The sequence below is a fragment of the Carcharodon carcharias genome, chromosome 1 (genome assembly GCF_017639515.1).
Source record: "Carcharodon carcharias isolate sCarCar2 chromosome 1, sCarCar2.pri, whole genome shotgun sequence".
NCBI classification, from domain to species: domain Eukaryota; kingdom Metazoa; phylum Chordata; class Chondrichthyes; order Lamniformes; family Lamnidae; genus Carcharodon; species Carcharodon carcharias.
Genome location: NC_054467.1, coordinates 168,596,393 through 168,620,260, shown reverse-complemented (window position 1 = coordinate 168,620,260; position 23,868 = coordinate 168,596,393). Strand labels below are relative to the sequence as shown.

At 42.7% G+C, this 23,868-nt stretch overlaps 1 protein-coding gene across 1 annotated transcript in view; it reads right to left on the bottom strand.

Moving 5' to 3' along the window:
- Positions 1-23,868, bottom strand: part of adamts6 (ADAM metallopeptidase with thrombospondin type 1 motif, 6) — a 347,102-nt gene that overhangs the window by 150,312 nt on the left and 172,922 nt on the right. Inside the window, exon 10 of the mRNA XM_041191657.1 lies at positions 15,815-15,961. Coding sequence (XP_041047591.1) covers positions 15,815-15,961 — 147 coding nt within the window. The remainder of the gene's footprint in view (positions 1-15,814; positions 15,962-23,868) is intronic.

The following is a 23,868-nucleotide window of genomic DNA, read 5'->3' as shown; positions in this document are numbered from 1 at the left end:
TGAAGAGCTGCAAGAGTATCTAACATCCTCTAAACACCTGCAGCAGTATCTGACATCCTCTAAAAAGCTGAAGCAGTACCTGATATCCTCTAAACGCCTGTAGCGGTATCTGACATTCTCTGAATACCTGCAGCACTATCTAACTTCCTATAAACAATGCAGCGGTATCTGACGACCTCCAAACAGCTTCAGCAGCAAATGACTTCTGTAAAACAGCTGCAGCAGTATCTAACATTCTCTAAATACCTGAAGCAGTATTTGACTTCTGGTTAACAGGTGCAGAAATATCTGATGTCCTCCAAACAGCGACAGCAGTATATGACTTCTGTTAAACAGCTGCATCTGTTTCTGACATTCTCTAAGCAGCTGCAGCAGTATCTCACATCCTCTAAAACCTGCAACAGTACCTGAATTCCGATAAACAGATGCAGCAGTATCTGACATTCACCAAACAATCACAGCAGCATGTGACTTCTGCAGCAGTATCCAATATTTTCTTAACATCTACAGCAGTAGCTGACATCATCTGAACAGCAGCCACAATATCTCACATCGTCTAAAGACCTGCAACAGTATCTGACATTGTCAAAACAAATGCAGCAGTATCTGACATCCTCCAAACGGCAGCAACAATATCTGACATTCTCCAAACGCCTGCAGCAGTCTCTGACATCCTCTAAACATCTGCAACAGTATCTGACATTCTCTCAAAAGCTGCAGAAGTTATCTCACATCCTCTAAATACCTGCAGCAGTATCTCATATCCTCTAAACAGCTGCAGCAGTGTCTGACATCCTCTAAACAGCTGCAGCAGTATCTCACATCCGCTAAACAGCTGCAGCAGTATCTCACATCCTCTAAACATCTGCAGCAGTATCTCACATCCTCTAAACAGCTGCAGCATATCTGCTATCTTCTAAACACCTGTAGCAGGATCTGATGTCCTTGAAACAGCTGCAGCAGTATCTCACATCCTCCAAACAGCAGCAGGAGTATCATACTTCCTCTAAACAGCTGCAGCATTATCTGAGATCCGTCAAACAATCACAGCAGCATGTGACTTCTGTTAAACAGCTGCACCCGTATCTGACACCCTCAAAACAGCTGCAGCAGTATCTCAAATCCTCTAAAACCTGCAGCAGTATCTAATATCCTCTAAACACCAGCAGCAGGATCTGATGTCCTTGAAACAGCTGCAGCATCATTGAGCATTCTCTAAACACCTGCTGCTGTATCTGACATCCTCTAAACACCTGCAGCTCACATTCTCTGAAACCTGCACCAGTATCTGAAGTCCTCCAAACAGCTACTGCAGTATATGACATTGGTTAAACAGCTGCTGTAGTATATGACATCCTCTAAATGCCTGCAGCAGTATCTGACATCCAATAATCAGCTGCAGGAGTATCATATTTCCTCTAAACAGCTGCAGCATTATCTGAGATCCTCCATACAGCTGCAGCAGTATCTCACATCCTCTAAAACCTGCAACAGTACCTGAATTCCGATAAACAGGTGCAGCAGTATCTGACATCCGCCAAACAATCACAGGAGCTTGTGACTTCTGTTAAACAGCTGCACCCGTATCTGACATTCTCTAAACACCAGCAACAGAATCTCACATCCTCTAAATACCTGTAGCGGTATCTGATAACCTCTAAACAGCTGAGCAGTATCTGATGTCCTACCAACAGCTGCAGCAGTGTATGACTTCTGTTAAACAGCTGCAGCAGTATTTGACACCCTCTGAACAGCTGCAGCAGTATCTTGCATCCTCTAAATGGCAGCAAACAATATCTGACATCCTCCAAACGTCTGCAGCAGTATCTGACATCCTCTAAACAGCTGCAGCAGTATCTGATGTCATCTCAACATCTGCAGCGTTATCTTACATCCTCTAAAACCTGTAGCAGTAACTGACTTCTGTTAAACAGGTGCAGCAGTATCTGACATCTTCCAAACAGCTACAGCAGTATATGACTTAATTAAACACCTGCAGTAGTACTTCACATTCTCTAAACGCCTGCAGCAGTATCTGACTTACTCCAACTGCTGCAACAGTAACTGACATCCTCAAACACCTGCAGCAGTATCTGACATCCTTTAAACAGCTGCAGCAGTATCTGACATCCTCTAAACAGCTGCAGCAGTATCTGACATCCTCTAAACAGCTGCAGCAGTATCTGACATCCTCTAAACAGCTGCAGCAGGATTTGACGTCATCTCAACACCTGCAGCATTATCTCACACCCTCTAAAACCTGTAGCAGTAACTCACTACTGTTAAACTTCTACAGCAGATTCCGACGTTTTCCAAACAGCTACAGCAGTATATAACTTCATTAAACACCTGCAGCAGTATCTGACATCCTTTAAGCACCTGCAGCAGTATCTGATAACCTCTATACAGCTGAAGCAGTCACTGATGTCCTCTGAACAGCACCCAAAATATCTCAGGTCGTCTACACTCTAGCAGCAGTATCTGGCATGCTCTAATCAGCTAAATTAGTATACAACATGCTCTAAACACATGCAGCAGTATATGGCATCCCCTAAACACCTACAGCAGCATCTGACATCCTCTAAAGAGCTGCAGCAATATCTGACATTCTCTAAACACATACAGAAGTATTTGACATCCCCTTAACACCTGCAGCAATATCAGACATCCTCTAAACACCTGCAGCAGTATCTGACATCCTCAAAACACTTGCTGCAATATGTGTCATCCTTCAAACAACTGCAGAGGTCTCAACCTCTATAAACAGCTGCAGAATTATTAAACATCCTTATGGATGCTGCAGTTTCTGACATCTTCTAAACAGCAGCCAGAATATCTCACATGGACTAAACACCTGCAACAGTATCTGACATCCTCCAAACACCCGCAGCAGTGTCTCACAGTCTCTAAACAGCTGCAGCAGTATCTGACATCCTCTAAACACCTGCAGCAGTGTTTGACATCCTCAAAACACCCACAGCAGTATGTGTCATCCTTCAAACAACTGCAGATAATCTGAACTCGAAAACACAGCTGCAGCATTATCCAACATCCTTGAAACAGCTGCTGCAGTATCTGACATCCTCCACACAGCAGCCAAATTACCTCACATTGTCTAAACACCTGCAGCAGTATCTGACGTCCTCCTAATAGTTGCAGCAGCGTATGACTTCTGTTAAACATCTATTGCAGTATCTGACATCCTCTAAACAACTGCAGCTGTACCTGATATTCTCTAAAGAGCTGCAGCAGTGTATGACATCCACTAATCAGTTGCAGCAGTATCAGTATTCCTCAAAACAGCTTCTGGTATCAGACATCCTCTGTACAGCTGAAGCAATAACTGCCATCCTCTAAATAGCTGCAGCAATATCCTTTAAACACCTGCAGCAATATCTGACGTCCTCTAAACACCTACAGCAGGATCTGACATCCTTGAAACAGCAGCCTCAGTATCTGACATCCTCTAAACACCTGCAGCAATATCTGACATCATCTAAACACTTGCAGCAGGATCTAACATCCTTGAAACAGTAGCCTCGGTATCCTCGATACAGCTGCAGCAGTATCTATCATCATATAAACACCTGCAGCAGTATCTGACAGTCTCTAACAGCTGCAGCATTATCTGGTCTCCTCTAAACACCTGCAGCAGTATCTGACATATTGCATACAGCTGCAGCAATATCTGAAATCCTCTAAACAGCTTCTGGTATCAGCCAAACTCTATACAGCTGAAGCAGTAACTGACATCATCTAAACACCTACAGCAATATCTGAAATCCTCTAAACAGCTGCCACAGCATCTGACATTCTCTAATCACATACAGAAATATCTGACGCCCTCAAAACAATTGCAGCAGTATCTGACATCCTTGAAAAACTTGCGGCAATATGTATCATTCTTCAAACAACTTCAGTGTATCTCAACTCCCATAAATAGCTGCAGAATTATCGAAATCCTGGAAAAAGTTGGCGGAGCATCTGGTGTCCTCTAAAGAGCGGCCAGAATATCTCATATCAACTGAACGCCTGCAACAGTTTCCGGCATCCTCTAAACAGCTGGAGCAGTATCTGACATCATCTAAAGGGAAGCCTCAGTAATTGAAATCCTCCTAATGCCTGAAGCAGTATCTGGTATTCTCCAAAGGGCAGCAGCAGTATCTGACCACCTCTAAACAGCTGCGGCAGTATCAGAGATTCTCTAAACAGCTGCACCAGTATCTGACATCCTCTACACAGCAGCCAGATTATCTCCCATCATCTAAACAGCTACAACAGTATCTGACATTCTCAAAACAGCTGCAGCAATATCTGATATCCTCTAAACACCTGGAGTAGTATCTGACATCTTCAAAAATCCTACAGCAGTATCCGACCTCCTCTAAACAGCTGCAGCAGTATCTGATATTCTCTAAACAGCTGCAGCAATATGTATCATCCTTCGAACAACTGCAGAGTATCTCAACTCCTATAAACAGCTGCAGAATTTTCTAACATCCTTGAAAAAGTTGCTGCAGTATCTGACATCCTTTAAACAGAAGCCAGAGTCTCTTACATCGAGTAAACATTTGCAACAGTATCTGACATCCTCTAAACAGCTGCAGCAGTATCTGACACCCTCTAAAGAGAAGCCTCTGTATCTGACAACCATTGAACACATACAGCAGTATCTGACATCCTCTGCACAGCTGTAACAGTATCTGACACCATCTAAACACCTGCAGCAGTATCTGGTATTCTCCAAAGATCTGCAGCAATATCTGATATCCTCTAAAAAGCAGCCAGATCATCTCACATCGTCAAAACACCGACAGCAGTATCTGACATTCTCTAAACATCTGCAGCAGGATCTGACATTCTACAAATAGCTGCAACAGTATCTGACCACCTCAAAACAACTGTATCAGACATTGTCTAAACAGCTGCAACAGTATCTGACCACCTCAAAACAACTGTATCAGACATTGTCTAAACTGCTGCAGCAGTATCTGTCATGCTCTATACGCCTGCCGCAGTATCTGACATCCTCCATACACCTGCAGCAGTACCTGACATCCTCTAAACATCTGCAGCAGTATTTGTCAATCTTCAAACAACTGCAGAGTATCTGAACTCCTATAAACAGCTGCGGCATTATCCAATACCCTTCAAAAAGCTGCTGCAGTATCTGACGTCCTCTATACACCTGCAGCAGTATCTGACCTCCTCTAAGCACCTGCAGCAGTATCTGACCTCCTCTAAGCACCTGCAGCAGTATCTGACCTCCTCTATACACCTGCAGCAGTATCTGACCTCCTCTAAGCACCTGCAGCAGTATCTGACATCCTCTGAGCAACTGCAGCAGTATGCGTCAATCTTCAAACAACTGCAGAGTAACTGAGCTCCTTTAAACAGCTGCAACAGTATCCACCATCCTTGAAAAAGCTGCTGCAGTATCTGACATCCCCTAAACAGCAGCCAGGTTATCCCACAATTTCAAAACACCTACAGCAGTATCTGACATCCTCTAAACAGGTGCAGCAGAATTACACATCCTCTAAACACCTGCAGTAATATCTGATATCCTCTGAACACCTGCAGCAGTATCTGATATTCTCGAAACAGCTGCAGTGATATCTGATATCCTCAATACACCAGCAGCAGTATCTGATACCCTCAAAACACCTGCAGCAGTATCTGATATTCTCTAAACACCTGCAGCAGTATCTGATATCCTCAAAACACCTGCAGCAGTATCTGACATCCTCTAAACACCTGCAGCAGTATGTGTCATCTTCAAACAACTGTAGTTTCTGAACTCCTATAACCAGCTGCAGCATTAGCCAACATTCTTGAAAAAGCTGCTGCAGTATCTGATATCATTTAAACAGCAGCCAAATTATCTCACGTCGTCTAAATACCTGCAAAACTATCTGACATTCTCTAAGTACCTGCACTAATATCTGACATCCTCTAAACACCTGCAACAGTACCTGATATCCTCCAAACAGCTGAAGCAGTATCCGATATCCTCTGAACAGCTAAAGCAGTTTTTGACATCCTAAAGAGGGCAGCCTCAGTATCAGACATCCTCTAAACAGCTGCAGCAGAATCCGACATCCGCTAAACACCTGCAGCAGTATCTGACATGCTCTAAACACCTGCAGCAGTATGATCATCCTTCAAACAACTGCAGGTTATCTGATCTCCTATAAACAGCTGCAGCAGTATCTGGTATCCTCCAAAGATCTGCAGCAATATCTGACATCCTCTAAAAAGCAGCCAGATCATCTCACATCGTCAAAACACCGACAGCAGTATCTGACATTCTCAAAACACCTGCAGCAGGATCTGACATTCTACAAATAGCTGCAACAGTATCTGACCACCTCAAAACAACTATATCAGACATTGTCTAAACAGCTGCAACAGTATCTGACCACCTCAAAACAACTGTATCAGACATTGTCTAAACTGCTGCAGCAGTATCTGTCATGCTCTATACACCTGCCGCAGTATCTGACATCCTCTATACACCTGCGGCAGTATCTAACATCCTCTATACAGCTGCAACAGTATCTGACATGTTCCAAACACCTGCAGCAGTATCTAACATTGACTAAACACCTGCAAGAGTACCATCCATTCTCTAAACGGCTGAAGCAGTATCTCACATACTCTGAACAGCTGCAGCAGTATCTGACATCCTCTAAACACTTGCAGCAGGGTGTGTCATCCTTCAAAAAAACTGCAGAGAATCTGAGCTCCTACAAACAGCTGCAGCGTTATCCCACATCCTTGAAAAAGATGTTGCTGCATCCGACATCCTCACAACAGCAATCACATTATCTCACATCGTCTAAACGCCTGCAAAAGTATATGACGTTCTCTAAACACCTGCAGCAATATTTGCCATACCCCAAACTACTGCAGCAGTATTTGACACCCTCTAAGCAGCTGCAGCATATCTGACATCTTTAAACACCTACAGCAGTATCTGACCTCCTCTAAGCAGCTGCAGCAGTATCTGACATCCTTTGAGAACCTGCAGTAATATGCATCAATCTTCAAACAACTGCAGAGTAACTGAGCTCCTTTAAACAGCTGCAGCAGTATCTACCATCCTTGAAAAAGCTGCTGCAGTATCTGACATCCCCTAAACAGCAGCCAGGTTATCCCACATTTTCAAAACACCTACAGCAGTATCTGACATCCTCTAAACAGGTGCAGCAGAATCACACATCCTCTAAACATCTGCAGTAATATCTGATATCCTCTCAACACCTGCAGCAGTATCTGATATTCTCGAAACAGCTGCAGCGATATCTGATATCCTCAATACACCAGCAGCAGTATCTGATACCCTCAAAACACCTGCAGCAGTATCTGATATTCTCTAAACACCTGCAGCAGTATCTGACCTCCTCTAAGCAGCTGCATGTCATTTTCAAACAACTGCAGTTTCTGAACTCCTATAAACAGCTGCAGCATTAGCTATCATTCTTGAAAAAGCTGCTGCAGTACCTGATATCATTTAAACAGCAGCCAGATTATCTCACATCGTCTAAACATCTGCCAAACTATCTGACATTCTCTAAGTACCTGCAGTAATATCTGAAATCCTCTAAACACATGCAACAGTACCTTATATCCTCCAAACAGCTGAGCAGTATCTGATATCCTCTAAACATCTACAGCAGTATTTGTCAATCTTCAAACAACTGCAGAGTATCAGTTCTGTTGAAGGGTCATGAGGACTCGAAACGTCAACTCTTTTCTTCTCCTCCGATGCTGCCAGACCTGCTGAGTTTTTACAGATAATTCTGTTTTTGTTGCAGAGTATCTGAACTCCTATAAACAGCTGCAGCATTATCCAATATCCTGAAAAGGCTGCTGCAGTATCTGATGTCCTCTATATACCTGCAGCAGTATCTGACATTCTCTACACAGCTGCAACAGTATCTGACACCTTCCAAACACCTGCAGCAGTATCTGACATTGACTAAACACCTGCAACAGTACCATCCATTCTCTAAATGGCTGCCACAGCATCTGACATACTCTGAACACCTGCAGCAGTATCTAACATTGACTAAACACCTGAAACAGTACCATCCATTCTCTAAATGGCTGAAGCAGTATCTGACATCCTCTAAACACTTGCAGCAGAGTGTGTCATCCTTCAAAAAACTGCAGAGAATCTGAGCTCCTACAAACAGCTGCAGCATTATCCAACATCCTTGAGAAAGATGTTGCCGTATCCGACTTCCTCACAACAGCAATCACATTATCTCACATCATCTAAATGCCTGCAAAAGTATATGACGTTCTCTAAACACCTGCAGCAATATCTGCCATCCTCCAAACAGCTGCAGCAGTATTTGACACCCTCTAAGCAGCTGCAGCATATCTGACATCCTTTAAACACCTGCAGCAGTATCTGACCTCCTCTAAGCACCTGCAGCAGTATCTGACCTCCTCTAAGCACCTGCAGCAGTATCTGACCTCCTCTAAGCACCTTCAGCAGTATCTGACATCCTCTAAGCAGCTGCAGCAGTATCTGACATCCTCTAAACACCTGCAGCAGTATCTGACATTGACTAAAAACCTGCAGCAGTATCTGATATCCTCTAAACAGCTGAAGCAATAAATGAAATCCTCTTAGCAGTTGCAGCAGAATCTGACATCATCTAAACGGCTGCAGCAGTATCTGACCTCCTCTAAGCACCTGCAGCAGTATCTGACCTCCTCTAAGCACCTGCAGCAGTATGCGTCAATCTTCAAACAACTGCAGAGTAACTGAGCTCCTTTAAACAGCTGCAACAGTATCCACCATCCTTGAAAAAGCTGCTGCAGTATCTGACATCCTCTAAACAGGTGCAGCAGAATCACATATCCTCTAAACACTGCAGCGATATCTGATATCCTCAAAACACCTGCAGCAGTATCTGACATCCTCCAAAAACCTGCAGCAGCATCTGACATCCTCTAAACACCTGCAGCAGCACATGTCATCTTCAAACAACTGTAGTTTCTGAACTCCTATAACCAGCTGCAGCATTAGCCAACATTCTTGAAAAAGCTGCTGCAGTATCTGATATCATTTAAACAGCAGCCAGATTATCTCACGTCGTCTAAACACCTGCAAAACTATCTGACATTCTCTAAGTACCTGCACCAATATCTGACATCCTCTAAACACCTGCAACAGTACCTGATATCCTCCAAACAGCTGAAGCAGTATCCGAAAACCTCTGAACAGCTAAAGCAGTTTTTGACATCCTATAAAGGGCAGCCTCAGTATCTGACATCCGCTAAACACCTGCAGCAGTATGCATTATCCTTCAAACAACTGCAGGTTATCTGATCTCCTATAAACAGCTGCAGCATTCTCCAACATCCTTGAAAAAGCTGCTGCAGTATCTGATACTATTTAAACTGCAGCCAGATTATCTCACATCGTCAAAACACCGACAGCAGTATCTGACATTCTCTAAACAACTGCAGCATTATCTGACATCCTCTAAAGAGCTGAACCAGTATCTGTCATGCCCTGTGCACCTGCAGCAGTATCTGACATTCTCCAAATACCTGCAGCAGAATCTGACATCCTCTAAACACCTGCAGCAGCATGTGTTATCCTTCAAAGAACTGCAGGGAATCCGAACTCCTAGAAACAGCTACAGCATTATCCAACATCCTGGAAAAAGCTGGTGCCGTATCTGATATCCTCTAAACAGAAACCATAGTCTCTTACATCAAATAAACACCTGCAACAGTATCCGACATCCTCTTAACAGCTACAGCAGTATCTGACATCCTCTAAAGGGAAGCCTCAGTATCTGACATCCATTAAACACCTACAGCTGTATCTGACATCCTCTGCACAGCTGCAACAGTATTTGACACAATCTAAACACTTGCAGCAGTATCTGGTATTCTCCAAAGACCTGCAGCAATATCTGACATCCTCTAAAAAGCAGCCAGATCATCTCATATTGTCTAAACACCTGCAGCAATATCTGACATTCACCAAAAACCTGCAGTAGTATCTGACATCCTCTAAACACCTGAAGCAGGATCTGACATTCTCCAAACAGATGCAGCAGTATCTGACCACCTCTAAACACGTGCACTGTATCAAATATTGTCAAAACTGCTGCAGCAGTATCTGTCATGCTCTATACTCCTGCAGCTGTTATCGGACATCCTCTAAACACCTGCAGCAGTATCTGACATTGACTAAAAACCTGCAGCAGTATCTGATATCCTCTAAACAGCTGAAGCAATAAATGAAATCCTCTTAGCAGTTGCAGCAGAATCTGACATCATCTAAACGGCCGCAGCAGTGTCTGACATTCTCGAAACACTTGCGGCAATATGTATCATCCTTCAAACAACTGCAGAGTATCTCAACTCCTATAAACAGCTGCACCAGTATCTGACATCCTCTAAATAGCTGCAGCATTATCTAACATCCTCTGAACAGCTGCAGAAGAATCTGAAATCCTCAAAAAACTTTCAGCAGTATCTGATCTCTCCTAAGTACCTGGAGCACTGTGTGATATTCTCTAAATAACTGCAGCAGTGTCTGACATCCTCTAAACACATGCAGCAGTATCTGTCACTCTCCAAAGAACTGCAGCAGTATCTGACATCTTCTAAACACCTGCAGCAGTATGAGACATTCTTCAAAGAGCTGCAGCAATATCTGACATTGACTAAACGCCTGCAATAGTATTCAACATCCTCTTAACAGCTGAAGCAGTATCTGACATCCTCTAAACACCTGCAGCAGTATCTGACATCCTCTAAGCACTTGCAGCAGAATCTGACATTCTTCAAACCACAGCAGCAGTATCTGAACCCTTCAAAACACCTGCAGCAGTATCTGACATACTCTAAATAGCAGCAGCCATATCGGACGTCCTCTAAACACCTGCAGCATTATCTGGCATTCCCAAAACACCTATAGCAATATATGATATCCTCTAAACACCTGCAGCAATATGTGTCATCCTTCAAACAACTGCAGAGCATCAGAGCTCCAATAAACAGCTGCAGCAATATCCAACATCCTTGACAAAGCTGCTGCTGTATCTGACATCCTTCAAACAGCAGCCAGATTGCATCACATCGTCTAAACACCTGCAAAAGTATCTGACATTGTCTAAACAGCTGCAGCAATATCTGAAGTTCTCTAAACAGCTGCAGCAGTATCTGACTACCTCTAAACACCTGCAACTGTATCAGAGATTGTCAAAACTGCTGCAGCAGTATCTGTCATGCTCTATACCCCTGCAGCTGTATCTGACATCTTCTAAACAGCTGAAGCAATAAATGACATCCTTTCACCAGCTGCAGCAGAATCTGACATCATCTAAACACCTTCTGCAGTGTCTGACATCCTTGAAACACTTGCGGCAATATGTGTCATCCTTCAAACAACTGCAGAGTATCTCAACTCCTATAAACAGCTGCAGAATTATCCAACATCATTGAAAAAGCTGCTGCAGGATTTGACATCCTCTAAAGAGCAGCTAGAATATCTCACATCGACTGAACACCAGCAACAGTATCTGACATCCTCCAAACACCTGCAACTGTATTTGACATCCTCTAAGGGGCAGCTTCAGTACCTGATGTCTTCCAAACAGCAGCACCAGTATATGGCATCCTCTAAACAGCTGCAGCATTATCTAACATCCTCTGAACAGCTGCAGAAGAATCTGACATCTGCAAAATGCATTCAGCGGTATCTGACATCCCCTAAATACCTGCAGCCATGTGTGATATCCTCTAAACAGCTGCAGCAGTTTCTTACATCCTCTTAACATTTGCAGCAGTGTCTGTCATTCTCCAAAGAACTGCAGCAGTGTCTGACACTGACTAAATACCTGCAACAGTATTCAACATCCTCTTAACAGCTGAAGCAGTATCTGACATCCTCTAAAGGCAGCCTCGGTATCTGACATCCTCTAAACAGCTGCAGCAGTATCTGACATCCTCTAAACAGCTGCAGCAGAATTTGTCATTGTCCAAACCACAGCAGCAGTATCTGAACTCTTCAAAACACCTGCAGCAGTATCTGACATACTCTAAATACCGGCAGCCGTATCGGATGTCCTCTAAACACCTGCAGCAGTATCTGGCATTCTCGAAACATCTACAGCAATACATAATATCTTTCAAACACCTGCAGCAATATGTGTCATCCTTCAAACAACTGCAGAGCATCAGAGCTCCAATAAACAGCTGCAGCAATATCCAACATCCTTGACAAAGCCAGATTACATCACATCGTCTAAACATTTGCAAAAATATCTGACGTTGTCTAAACAACTGCAGCAATATCTGACATCTTTGAAACACCAACAGCTGAATCTGACATTCTCTAAATGCCTGCAGCAATATCTGACATCCTCTAAGCAGCTTCAGCAGTATCTTCCATTCACTAAACAGCCGCTGCAGAATCTGACATCCGCTAAACATGTGCAGCGGTATCTGACATTCTCCAACAGCTGCAGCAGTGTCTGATATCCTCTAAATTCCTGAAGCAATATCTGATATCTTCTAAACACCTGCAGCAGTATCTGACATCTGCTCAACACATGCAGCTGTATCTGACATCCTCCATACACCTGCAGCTGTATCTGACATCCTCTAAAGGGCAGCTTCAGTATCTCATGTCCTCCAAACAGCTGCACCAGTATGTGGCACTCTAATCAGCTGCAGCAGTATCTAACATCCTCTAAACACCAGAAGCAGTATGCACCACATTTCAAACAACTGCAGAGTATCTGAACTCCTGTAAACAGCTACAGCATTATCAGGCACTTTCTAAACAGCTGTGCACCAGTAATTGTTATGCTCTATACATCTGAAGCAGTGTCTGAAAACCTCTAAATACCTACAGCAGTATCTGATATCCTCTAAACACCTGCAGCAGTATCTGACCACCTCTAAAGTGCTGCAGCAGTATCTGACATCCTTTAAATACCTGCAGCAGAATCTGACCACCTCTAAAATGCTGTAGCAGAATCTGACATCATCTAAACACCTGCAGCAGTGTCTGACATCCTCGAAACACTTGCGGCAATATGTGTCATCCTTCAAACAACTGCAGAGTATCTCAACTCCTATAAACAGCTGCAGAATTAACCAACATCATTGAAAAAGCTGCTGCAGGATCTGACATCCTCTAAAGAGCAGTCAGAATATCTCACATCGACTGAACACCAGCAACAGTATCTGACATCCTCTAAACACCTGCAGCAGTATGCGGCATCCTTCAAACAACTGCAGAGTATCTAAACTCCTCTACACAGCAGCAGCATTATCCAACATCCTTGAAAAAGCTGCTGCAGTATCTGACATCCTTTAAACAACAGCCAGATTATCTCACATCATCTAAACAGCAGAATCTGACACCTTCTAAATACCTGCAGCAGTATCTAATATTCTTTAAACAGCTGCAGCAATATGCGTCATCCTTCAAACACCTGCAAAGTATCTCAACCCCAATAAACAGCTGCAGAATTTTCCAACATCCTTGAAAAAGCTGCTCCAGTATCTGACATCCTCTAAACAGCAGTCAGGATATCTCACACTGTGTAAACGCCTGGAACAGTGTCCAACATCCTCTTAACACCTGCAGCAGTATCTGTCATCCTCCAAACGCCTGCAGTAGTATGCATCATCCTTCAAACAACTGAACTCCTATAAACAGCTGCAGCATTATCCAACATCCTTGGAAAAGATGTTGCCGTATCTGACATCCTCACAACAGTATCACTTTATCTCACATCGTCTAAACACCTGCAAAAATATATGACATTCTCTAAACACCTGCAGCAATATGTGACATCTGCCAAACAGCTGCAGCAGAATCTGACTCCCTGTGAACACCTGCAGTAGAATCTGACCTCCTCTAAACAGCTCCAGCAGTATCTGACAACCTCTGAGCACCTGCAATAGTATGCGTCATTCTTTAAATAACTGCAGAGTATCTGACATCCTATAAACAGCTGCAGCAGCATCTGAACTCCTATAAACAGCTGTAGCAGTATCTGAACTCCTATAAACAGCTGCAGCAGTATCCAACATCCTTGAACAAGCTGATGCAGTATCTGACATCCTCTAAACAGCAGTCAGATTATCTCACATCATCTAAACTCCTGCAGCACTATCTGACATCCTCTAAACAGCAGATTATCACACATCATCTAAATTCCTGCAGCAGTATCTACATCCTCTAAACACATATCGCAGAATTCGATATCTCCTGAACCACAGCATCTTACATCCTCTAAAAAGCTGCAGCAGTATCTGACGCCCTCTAGGTGCCTGCAGTGATCTCAGATCATCTTGCTGACAAACAGCAGGTCCCATCGCTGACAGGTGGCACCTTGGGAGCTCATTGTAAATGTGGAATGCGGAAGAATCTTTGGACTGGCTGTACAAGACTTCAGCAGACTTAACACCATTGCTGTAATGTTCCTGACATGTCCATGATCAGATCAGTAAATTGGCATCATAAACTTTGAATATAAAATGATGGAATCAACTTGCACGTAAAGATGCAGATAATCCTAGTGCCGATAGAAATAAGCTCTGTCCTCACTATTTTTGATGTTCGCTTCTTGGTTTAAAACATTTAAATTCAATGCTGGTAGGGTTCAGACTATGTTTGTATAAGGCTGGGTAAGTTTTGGGCCAAATGGTCTGTTCCGGAAAAATATATTAAATACTGCCCCTGCCTGCAGGGATTGCACACAGCTGTTGCTTTATTAAGGACAGGTCTCTAGCATTCTGTAGGCTTTTCCACTTTGAGAAAAAGAAAGTACTTGAGCATGTGGGCAAGTGTTAAAGACAGATCTGAGTATTTCTCAAAACCGCACTTCTTTCTGGGTTGGAAGCTTCAGTGATTACCCCCCACTTTGTTTCCAAATTGCATAAAACCCCCACAGGAGTAGTAAGCTATTATTTATACAGGGTGGAATATCAGTTCCACATGTCAACAGTACTGAATAAGCCGTTATAACTCATCATTGCTCAGTCTCCGGCTGGCTGATAATGGAAACTAACATTTTAGTGCCTTTTTATTGGCTTGACAATCTGTATTTTTTTCAGTGATCAAAACCAATCTGAGTGTGAGCGCAAGAGTTGGAGCCTGTTTGTCTTGGATAGACAGAATTATTTTACAAATGTCCAGCTATCTATAATTAATTAACAAAAGATCCAAAATGAACTTCACATCATTTATCCTACGCAAAATATACAGCAGAAAATAGAATAAATAATATTGATGGAGTTTTAGTGCATTGGACACATCCCATGATCTCTTCCCAGCCCCAGAACCAATTAATTAATTCTGTTTAAACAGGGTAGCAATGTGAAGGATAAATCAAAGCCAATATGAGCAAAACAGTTTAAACTCCTCTGGAAATAATTTCTCAACATGGGAATAAATAACCACTGTTTTTAAATGCCAAATATCACAATCTTTAATGAAAAGGCTAATGCAACAAAAGAAGGAAAAACTGAACGGAGAAAAATGAGAAATTCATCAGCTGGTTTTCACACTTTCACATCTGTGCTTACTTTAGACTTAGATCAACAAATGTCAAAGAAAGCATTTACTTTAAAATCAAACATTTATCCATTACATTCAGCAAAATCTACATATAATAAATTGTATTTACACATAAACCTTTCATTGAGCTGCAAGTCCAATTGTATCAATTAATTGTATGTTTATTCATGGCAACAAATAGTGGTCATTTCTTTAATAAATGGGATAATCTAATTTGCTCTGCTACTGGGTACTTACTCCAAAAAGCTGGTGATATAATCTCTGCTGCACGTAGACCATGAGAATGGATTGGTGTTGGCAGTAATATGAGCTGCCATGAGCTTTGCTGCTTCATGACCTTTCGTCCCACAGGAGTTTCCAATTCCATCATGGTTCATGCCGAAACTGTCAAGAAAGAAGTACTGTATTAGTTGAGTGTGCAACCAGGCAACTATCTATCATGGCCACCATGTAACATTCAAAGCACTGAGTGTCTTGACACACAGCATCAGTCTCAGTACAGGGAGGTTTTCAGCACCCTCGTATGTGTTTAGAGAAATGACTCCGCATGATTAAGTACGTTGATGTACATTTATTCTCAAAACATTTTCTATTCCAGTCTTCTTTCACATTGAAGCACTCAGTGGACGCGGTGTTTAACAGACTTTCTTGGTTTCTTTTTACACCTTCACAACTTCACATGGCTAGAGATTAAATTCTAAGGTACATAGATGATATATAATGGGGAGCAGAAAATGGCTCAGTCCATGAGTAAGGAACAAAACAAGTGACAGACTTATATTGCTACTGTACAGATATGTATCATGCCTCGCATTTAAAAAACATTATGTAGCTGAATTGTTAATGCTTCCTACCCAACCTAATAATTTCAAGCGCAGCATTCATTATACAGCTGAGGCATTTGGGAGAAAATTGTTCATTGGCATAATGTAAAAGGTTAGAAATTGACATAATTATACTTGTTGTCAGGTGAACAGGGGTGCATTGCCTATAAACTTAGCATCAGACAGCCTGTACCAATCTGCTAAATTCCTAAGGCCACATAAATCAATGGTCAAGTTCCTCTCATATGTAAATGAGAGGCCTAATGTGCATTGAAGTATGCCTTGTTGAAATGAGTTCATGATACATGCAACAGGTGACAATCCTGCCCTACTCGGTTTACCCAGCTCTTTAGAAAAAAATCCTTCCTTTGTATATTAGAACTAGTAGTGCTTCCTCAACTTCACTGCCGTCGCAAACCTAGAGTTTTTCCAGGGGTTGTCCCTCAGCCCATGGAACCTGCTCCAGCCACCCTCTGAGGACTTATCTGTGAGTGAAGCAGGAAAATCAATGCAGGCATTGCTTCAATTCTCACCTTTAATGTTTTACGTGGAACCAAGAGGGCTTTGACATAATAAATTCTTAAGCTAATATCCACGGGGTGATTTAAAACCTTATTGCTGGTACAATGTGACATTCTGAGGTCTTAAAATCTATTTGCTTAATGAGACTTAAAATTTAACTAAAGATTGCCCAATTGATTGACATTGAGAACCTTAAAGTGCATTATAAAATTTAGCCCTTCCACAGATATAGGCAACCTGCTAAGTGATTAGTTATAGATTGTGTGCTCACCGGTGCTATATTGCAACCAAGCAGCACCATTGTGTAACATACGAGCAGTATCCTCTGACTGACCAGTGTCTATCTGTGACCCACCAGCACCATTGTCTCATTGTCCAGCAGTCAATCAAACTAGTTTTAATTCAGCAAAACAGGGATCACCATTTATTTTGATGGTGGGGTAGAAACATAGGGCAGGATTTTGGGGTCGTCAGGCTGGCATGGTGGGCAGGCCCGGGAGCAGCTGGTAAAGGGGCCATCGCCTGCAATCGACCCCTAACCGTGAAAGGCGCCCTGAAAAGCTCAGCGCTGCAGGAGTGGGGGCAGGAAGAGGGCGAGCACTGACGTTGGCGTCGGTGCAGGAAAGCGCGCAATGAAAGCTCCCTGACGGCAGAGAGCTGCCTCAGGGAGCTGAAGAATTTTACAAACAAAAATAAAGATTATGAAATTCTGAAACAAGTGTCCCCGCATAGGAATCACTCACCTGAACATATAGATAATAAAAATTCTGTCAAAACATTTTTAAAAATTAATCTCGGAAACTTCATCCTGCCCGTGGATGAGGTTTCCTCAAATATTCAGAGGCCACCTGGTCGATTAACCCGGCCGCCAACCATAAGATTGGACGGGCAGTGAAAAATCGCTCTTAATTAATACACTAATAGCCTTAATAGGCCTCTTAATTGTTGACGGGCGCGCAGCCGACTCTCGAGTACACCCGCTGACTGAAATATCGCATGAGTGTGTGATGACGTCGGGATGCTTGCCCAGAATCATTGCACGTTATTTTACGCTAGGGCAGGTCAGGCACATGCTCGCACACCAAGCAAAAAATCCTGCCCATAGAAACATGGAAAAATAGAAACAGGTCATTCTGCCTTTTGCGCCTGCTCTGCCATTCGATATGATCATGGCCGATTCTCTATTTCAACGTCGTACTCCCGCTCTCTCCTCATACCCCTTGATGCCTTTAGAGTCTAGAAATCTATCTATTTCTTTCTTAAATATATTCAGTGACTTGGCCTCCACAGCCTTCTGTGGTAGAGAATTCCACAGGTTCACCACCCTCTGAGTGAAGAAGTTTCTCCTCATCTCAGTCCTAAATGGCTTGCCCTGTATCCTGAGATTGTGACCCTTTGTTTTAGACCCACCCCCCAGCCAGAGGAAACATCATCCCTGCATCCAGTCTGTCCAGCCCAGTCAGAATTTTATATGTTTTAATGAGAGCCCCTCTCATTCTTCTAAACTCCGGTGAATACAGGCCTAGTCGCCCCAATCTCTCCTCATACGACAATCCTGCCATCCCAGGAATTAGTCTGGTGAACCTTCGATGTACTCCCTCTACGGCAAGTATACCCTTTCTTAGGTAAGACCAAAACTACACAGAATACTCCAGAGGCAGAGCATTTAGCGTGTGGGCGAGTGCCCGACCCGCTGGCATGAAATAATGCATGATGTTGCCCAACGACATCCCGACAACATCATGCACTTGAGCGACATTTCGGTCGGCAGGCACACACTAAACTTGGAAGCACGTCCGCAGACAATTAACAGGACAATTAAACCCATTAACAGAGCAATTAACAGAGATTTATCGTTTCCCATCCAATGCTACGGTTGGCGGGCAGCCAAATCACCCATGTGGCCTTTGCATTTTTCAGGAAACTTCACCCAAGGGCAGGATGAGGTTTCTGTTATTAAGTTAAAAAAAAACCTATGGACAGAATTTTTATAATGTTCAGGTGACTGTTTGTGATGTTTGGAAGTTTTTGTTCTGATTTTAAAGTCTTTATTTAAAACTTTTGAAGTCTTCAGCTCCCTGAGGCAGTTTTCTGTGAGCGCTCGCCCCCACCCTGGCAGCGCTGACCACCCCAGCGCACGCTTCACACTGGCTGGCCATTAATTTGCCAGCCAATGTGAAATTGCGATTGGGGTCCATTCCCGGGCTGCTCCCAGTTGCGCCCACACGCCAACCTAAAAATCCTGCCCCAGGTGCGGTCTCACCAAGGCCCTGCACAGCTGAAATAAGACATTCTTGCTCCTGCATTCAAATCCTCTCGCAATGTAGGCCAGCATATATTTGCCTTCTTAACAGCTTGCTGCACATGCATGTTTGCTTTCAGTGATTGGTGTACAAAGACACCCAGGTCCCTTTGTACATCAACATTTTCCAATCTATCACCATTTAAATAATACTCTGTCATTCTGTTTTTTCTACCGAAGTGAATAACTTCACATTATCCACGTTATACTGCATCTGCCATGTATTTGCCCACGCACTCAACTTGTCTAAATTGCTTTGAAGCCTCTTAACATTCTCCTCAGCACTCACATTCCCACCTAGTTTTGTGTCGTCAGCAAACTTGGACAGGGGTAGGGGCAGTGCTATCACTAACTTTCAACAAAGTGACATAAAAATCGCAAAGAAATTATGAGTAAAGGCACATGACTCATACCATAATGTCCCAGAATACCTATGCCACAATAATGGTGTACACTCGAGACGTGCCATTACTATGCCACAAATTTTCAGGAAAATTCTACCATCATTTAGTTCCATTTAAATCTCTTTCACTTTCTGCTATTGTTCTTGTCTCTACTTCCTCCTTATTTTACAGTGGATGTGAGAGAATTTTCATGATCTTAATACGTCAAATAATTTCAGGAGGATTAATTAAGTCATGGGCAGTTTAAACAAACCTTATTTTCTAATGACAAACCTGGAACACACTTCAGATTCTGATCATCACTGCGTTTGAGCGTACTTAGGGCTTTGTTTGAAAAGAAGCATCACAGCAAGGTGTGATTAGCAGCTGTAATGCCATAGGGTTTGATTCTTAACCAGGAGAAGCAAGTTTGATTCATTATCTTGAGTGACATTCTGGGCCGGACCTCCCCCAGCAATGGGCCCGACTGTCGTGGACAGGTTGTAAGAACGTAAGATAGCATAGGCTGAGGAAGAAGCTCCTAGGCAAACAAGCGCCCCTTTCTCTACAGAACTTAAAACAAATAGAAAATACTGTTATTGGAAATGTGAAATAAAAACAGAAAGTGCTGGAAACAGTCAGTAGGACAGACAGCATCTGTGGAAACAGAAACAGAGTTAACATTTCAGGTTGATAACCTGTCATCAGAACTGGGAAAAGTTAAAGATCTAACAGTTAATAAGCAAGTACATAGCCAAGGATTCTGTCTGACCTGTTTAGTGTTTCCAGAATTTTCTGTTCCACCCCAGCACAGACCTTTCACTTTGTTCTTTCCTCCCACCCCATTCCCAGGTTCAAAGATGTTGCCTGATCTGCTGAGCATTTCCAACATTCCCTGTTTTTATTCCACAGACCTTGCTTAACCTGTTTTTCATGGATTCTACCCAATTCATCTCCTTTGATAAGTTTCTGCAAATCTGTCCATTTCTAATCATGATTGGCACAGTAAACATCAAAGTTCCTAGCTATAAATTAATCAAGCTTTATCAAACATAAATTCCTTAGCTGACAGCCTATTCTGTGCATCCACAGCTCTGGAAAATAAATAGCTTAAAACCATCTGGGAAAGGGAGGAAAAACTGGCAGACCACTCCACTATGCCTCCTCCTGGTGACTCAACCAAGGCGTGGCAAGATGGGAGGATGGAAAACCACGCAGGAGGCCTGGGACCTTTTCCACATAGCTTAACAGCAGCTTATACTGCTGAGTCAACCGGGAGTCTTGGGACATCTGCGGGGTGAACAGTTTTCTGATCAGTGGAGCAAATCATGGGAAAGAAAATACAAAAATAAGTGAATCAGAGTAATGGGAAAGTAAACTGGGCTGGTATCAGAATCATGTCAGGGAATGGCAGAGAAATTAATTGGGAGTTATGTCTTGAACTTGTGAAAATGTTTGAAATGTGCATGTGTGGATTTGCGCATATGAATATGTTTTTCTTTTTTTTAAATTGTCTTTTGAAGATTCAATGATTTAGAAATGATCAGGAAGAAATTCAGTCTTATAATTGCCATGAGGGTCGATGGCAAGGACCAATATTCCTTCCAGAAGGCATTTGATAAGGTGCTACATCAAAGGTTATTGCAGAAAATAAAAGCTTATGGTGTAGGGGGTAACATATTAGCCTGGATAGAAGATTAGTTGGCTGGCAGAAAACAGACAGTATGCATAAATGGGTCTTTGTCAGATTGGCAGGGCGTGACGAGTGGAGCCCCACAGGGGTCTGTACTGGGGCCTCAACTTTTTACAATTTACATCAATGACTTAGATGTGGGGAGCAAAGACATCGTAATTAAATTAGCAAATAACACAAAGGCAGGTAGGAATGTATGTTGTGAAGAAGACATAAGGTGTTTTCAAAACAAAAACAGAATTACCTCAGCATCGGCGGAGAAGAAAAGAGTTGACGTTTCGAGTCCTCATGACCTTTCAACAGAACTAGTTCTGTTCTGTTCTGTTCTGTGTAGTTCTGTTGAAGGGTCATGAGGACTCGAAACATCAACTCTTTTCTTCTCTGCCGATGCTGCCGGACCTGCTGAGTTTTTCCAGGTAATTCTGTTTTTGTTTTGGATTTCCAGCATCCGCAGTTTTTTTGTTTTTATAAGGTGTTTTCAGATGGATATAGATAAGTTGAGTGAGTGGGAAAAAATCAGGCAGATGTGGGAAAATGTAAAGGTGTTCACTTTGGCTGGAAGAATAAAAAAGCAGAGTATTACTCAAACGGAGAAGAACTACAGAATTCTGTTCTGCAGAAGGATCTAGGTGTTCTCATGCATGAGTCACAAAATGTTAATATGCAGGCACAGCATATAATTAAGAAGGCTAATGGAATGCTAATCTCTATTATGAGAGGAATTGAACATAAAAGTAAAGATGTTATGCTTCAGTTATACAGGTGAGACCACATCTCGAATATTATATGTTTTGGTCTCTTTATTTAAGGACAAATGTAAACGTATTGGGGGCAGTTCAGAGGACGTATACTAGTTTGATACCTGGAATGGGTACGTTGTCTTATTAGGATAGGTTGGACAGGCTGGACTTGTTCCCATTGGAGTTTAAAAGAATGAGGGGTGACTTGATTGAAGTATATAAAATTCCGAACGATCTTGACAAGGTGGACATGAGAAGGATGTTTCCTCCTGTGGGTGAGTCCAGAACAAGGGGACACTGTTTTAAAATTAGGGGTCGGCCTCATCGGACAGAGGAATTTGTGACTTTGAACTCTCTGCCTCAGAAGGCGGTGGAAGCAGGGTCACTGAATATTTCTGAGGCAGAGGTAGGTAGGTTCCTGTTAGGCAAGGGAATCAAAGGTTATCAGGGATAGATGGGAATGTGGAACTCAAAACACAAACAGATCAGCCATGATCTTATTGAATGGTGAAGCAGGCTCAAAGGGCTGAATGGCCTACTTCTCCTATTTCGTATGTTTGTATGTTAACATCCCGTGCCAAAACTACAACTGAAATACATCCAACTCAATATTGGGTCAGATCTTTTCCAGGCTTTCCCAATGGCCATTTGAGGCACTAGAATTCATCTGTAGTGGGTAAATAAGTGTAAAATATCATTGCTATGGATCCCAGAGGGGCAGCTGTGTACCCCCAATTCCACAGTATCCTGATCAGCATTCCCACTCCACCACAGGATATGTTTTCGGGCCATTAGCTGGTGAGGTAAATGGGCTGACATTCAGTTTCTTAAAATGGACAAGCTGTCTGTGGAGGTGCAACAGGCACTGGCAGTACAACCAAATTAGAATATGTATAAGACCCATTCATGACCCCATTCATGACCTGGCTTCAGGTCAACCAGTTGGAGTGTGTGCTCTGTGCATGATGCCCATGTCAGGCTTGAAAATGGCCTTAGAGAAATTGCAAGTGCTGAAATTCCTACTGCACGAAAGTTATTTCATTACTTTGGAGTAATGATATTGACTTTTCTGCATCATACAATTCCTAAACTACAGGTGAAGAGGACTCGCTGTACTCGTCACTACATTTTAGTGGCACCTTTACGATAGTATTGAGTGTAGTGATCCCTGACTGTGTTCTTTTTGCTACAGGTCTGTCTAATCACAGCAGCTCTTACACCCTGAACATCATCACCTGGGAAGCAGGAAGCAACAGGCAACAATTCTCTTACTCATTGGCAGTGAAAAGCCAATGAGTCAGAATGGAATAATGTATGGTCAGATAGAAAATCTGAAGCTTTTCTCAATTAACTGTGGGTGTCAGGAAAAACTTTTGCAGAATGATTCCCTGGGAGATTAAGGACGTGGGGTAATGTCAGTAAGAGGACAGATTGTACGCGATCTGCACCTGGGATGAACTTGATAGGATGTGTGACATTTTAATATTCCATGCTTTATGTACATATTCTGCTTTCTTTATTTTTAGTAGGATTAGGCTGTTTAAATCACAACCAGGTTTTATACCACAGCACTTCACATAATCTGGGAAGCAGAATGTAAATGCAACTCCTGTGATCTCCAGCAATGAACAAAGTGCAATAATTTATGCTGCTGTTTACAAGCAAGTTATCACTCATTTAAATCCAGGAATCAATGCTTCCAGCGCCATTTGAACTGTTTAAGCTGGGTCAATTGATAAGAGTAGGTTTAGAAAGTGGCCCATGCTGGTGGTCACTCTCAATGCCAGCCTCTCTTCTCTGACATTACCGTCACTAGGTGGCTTTGGA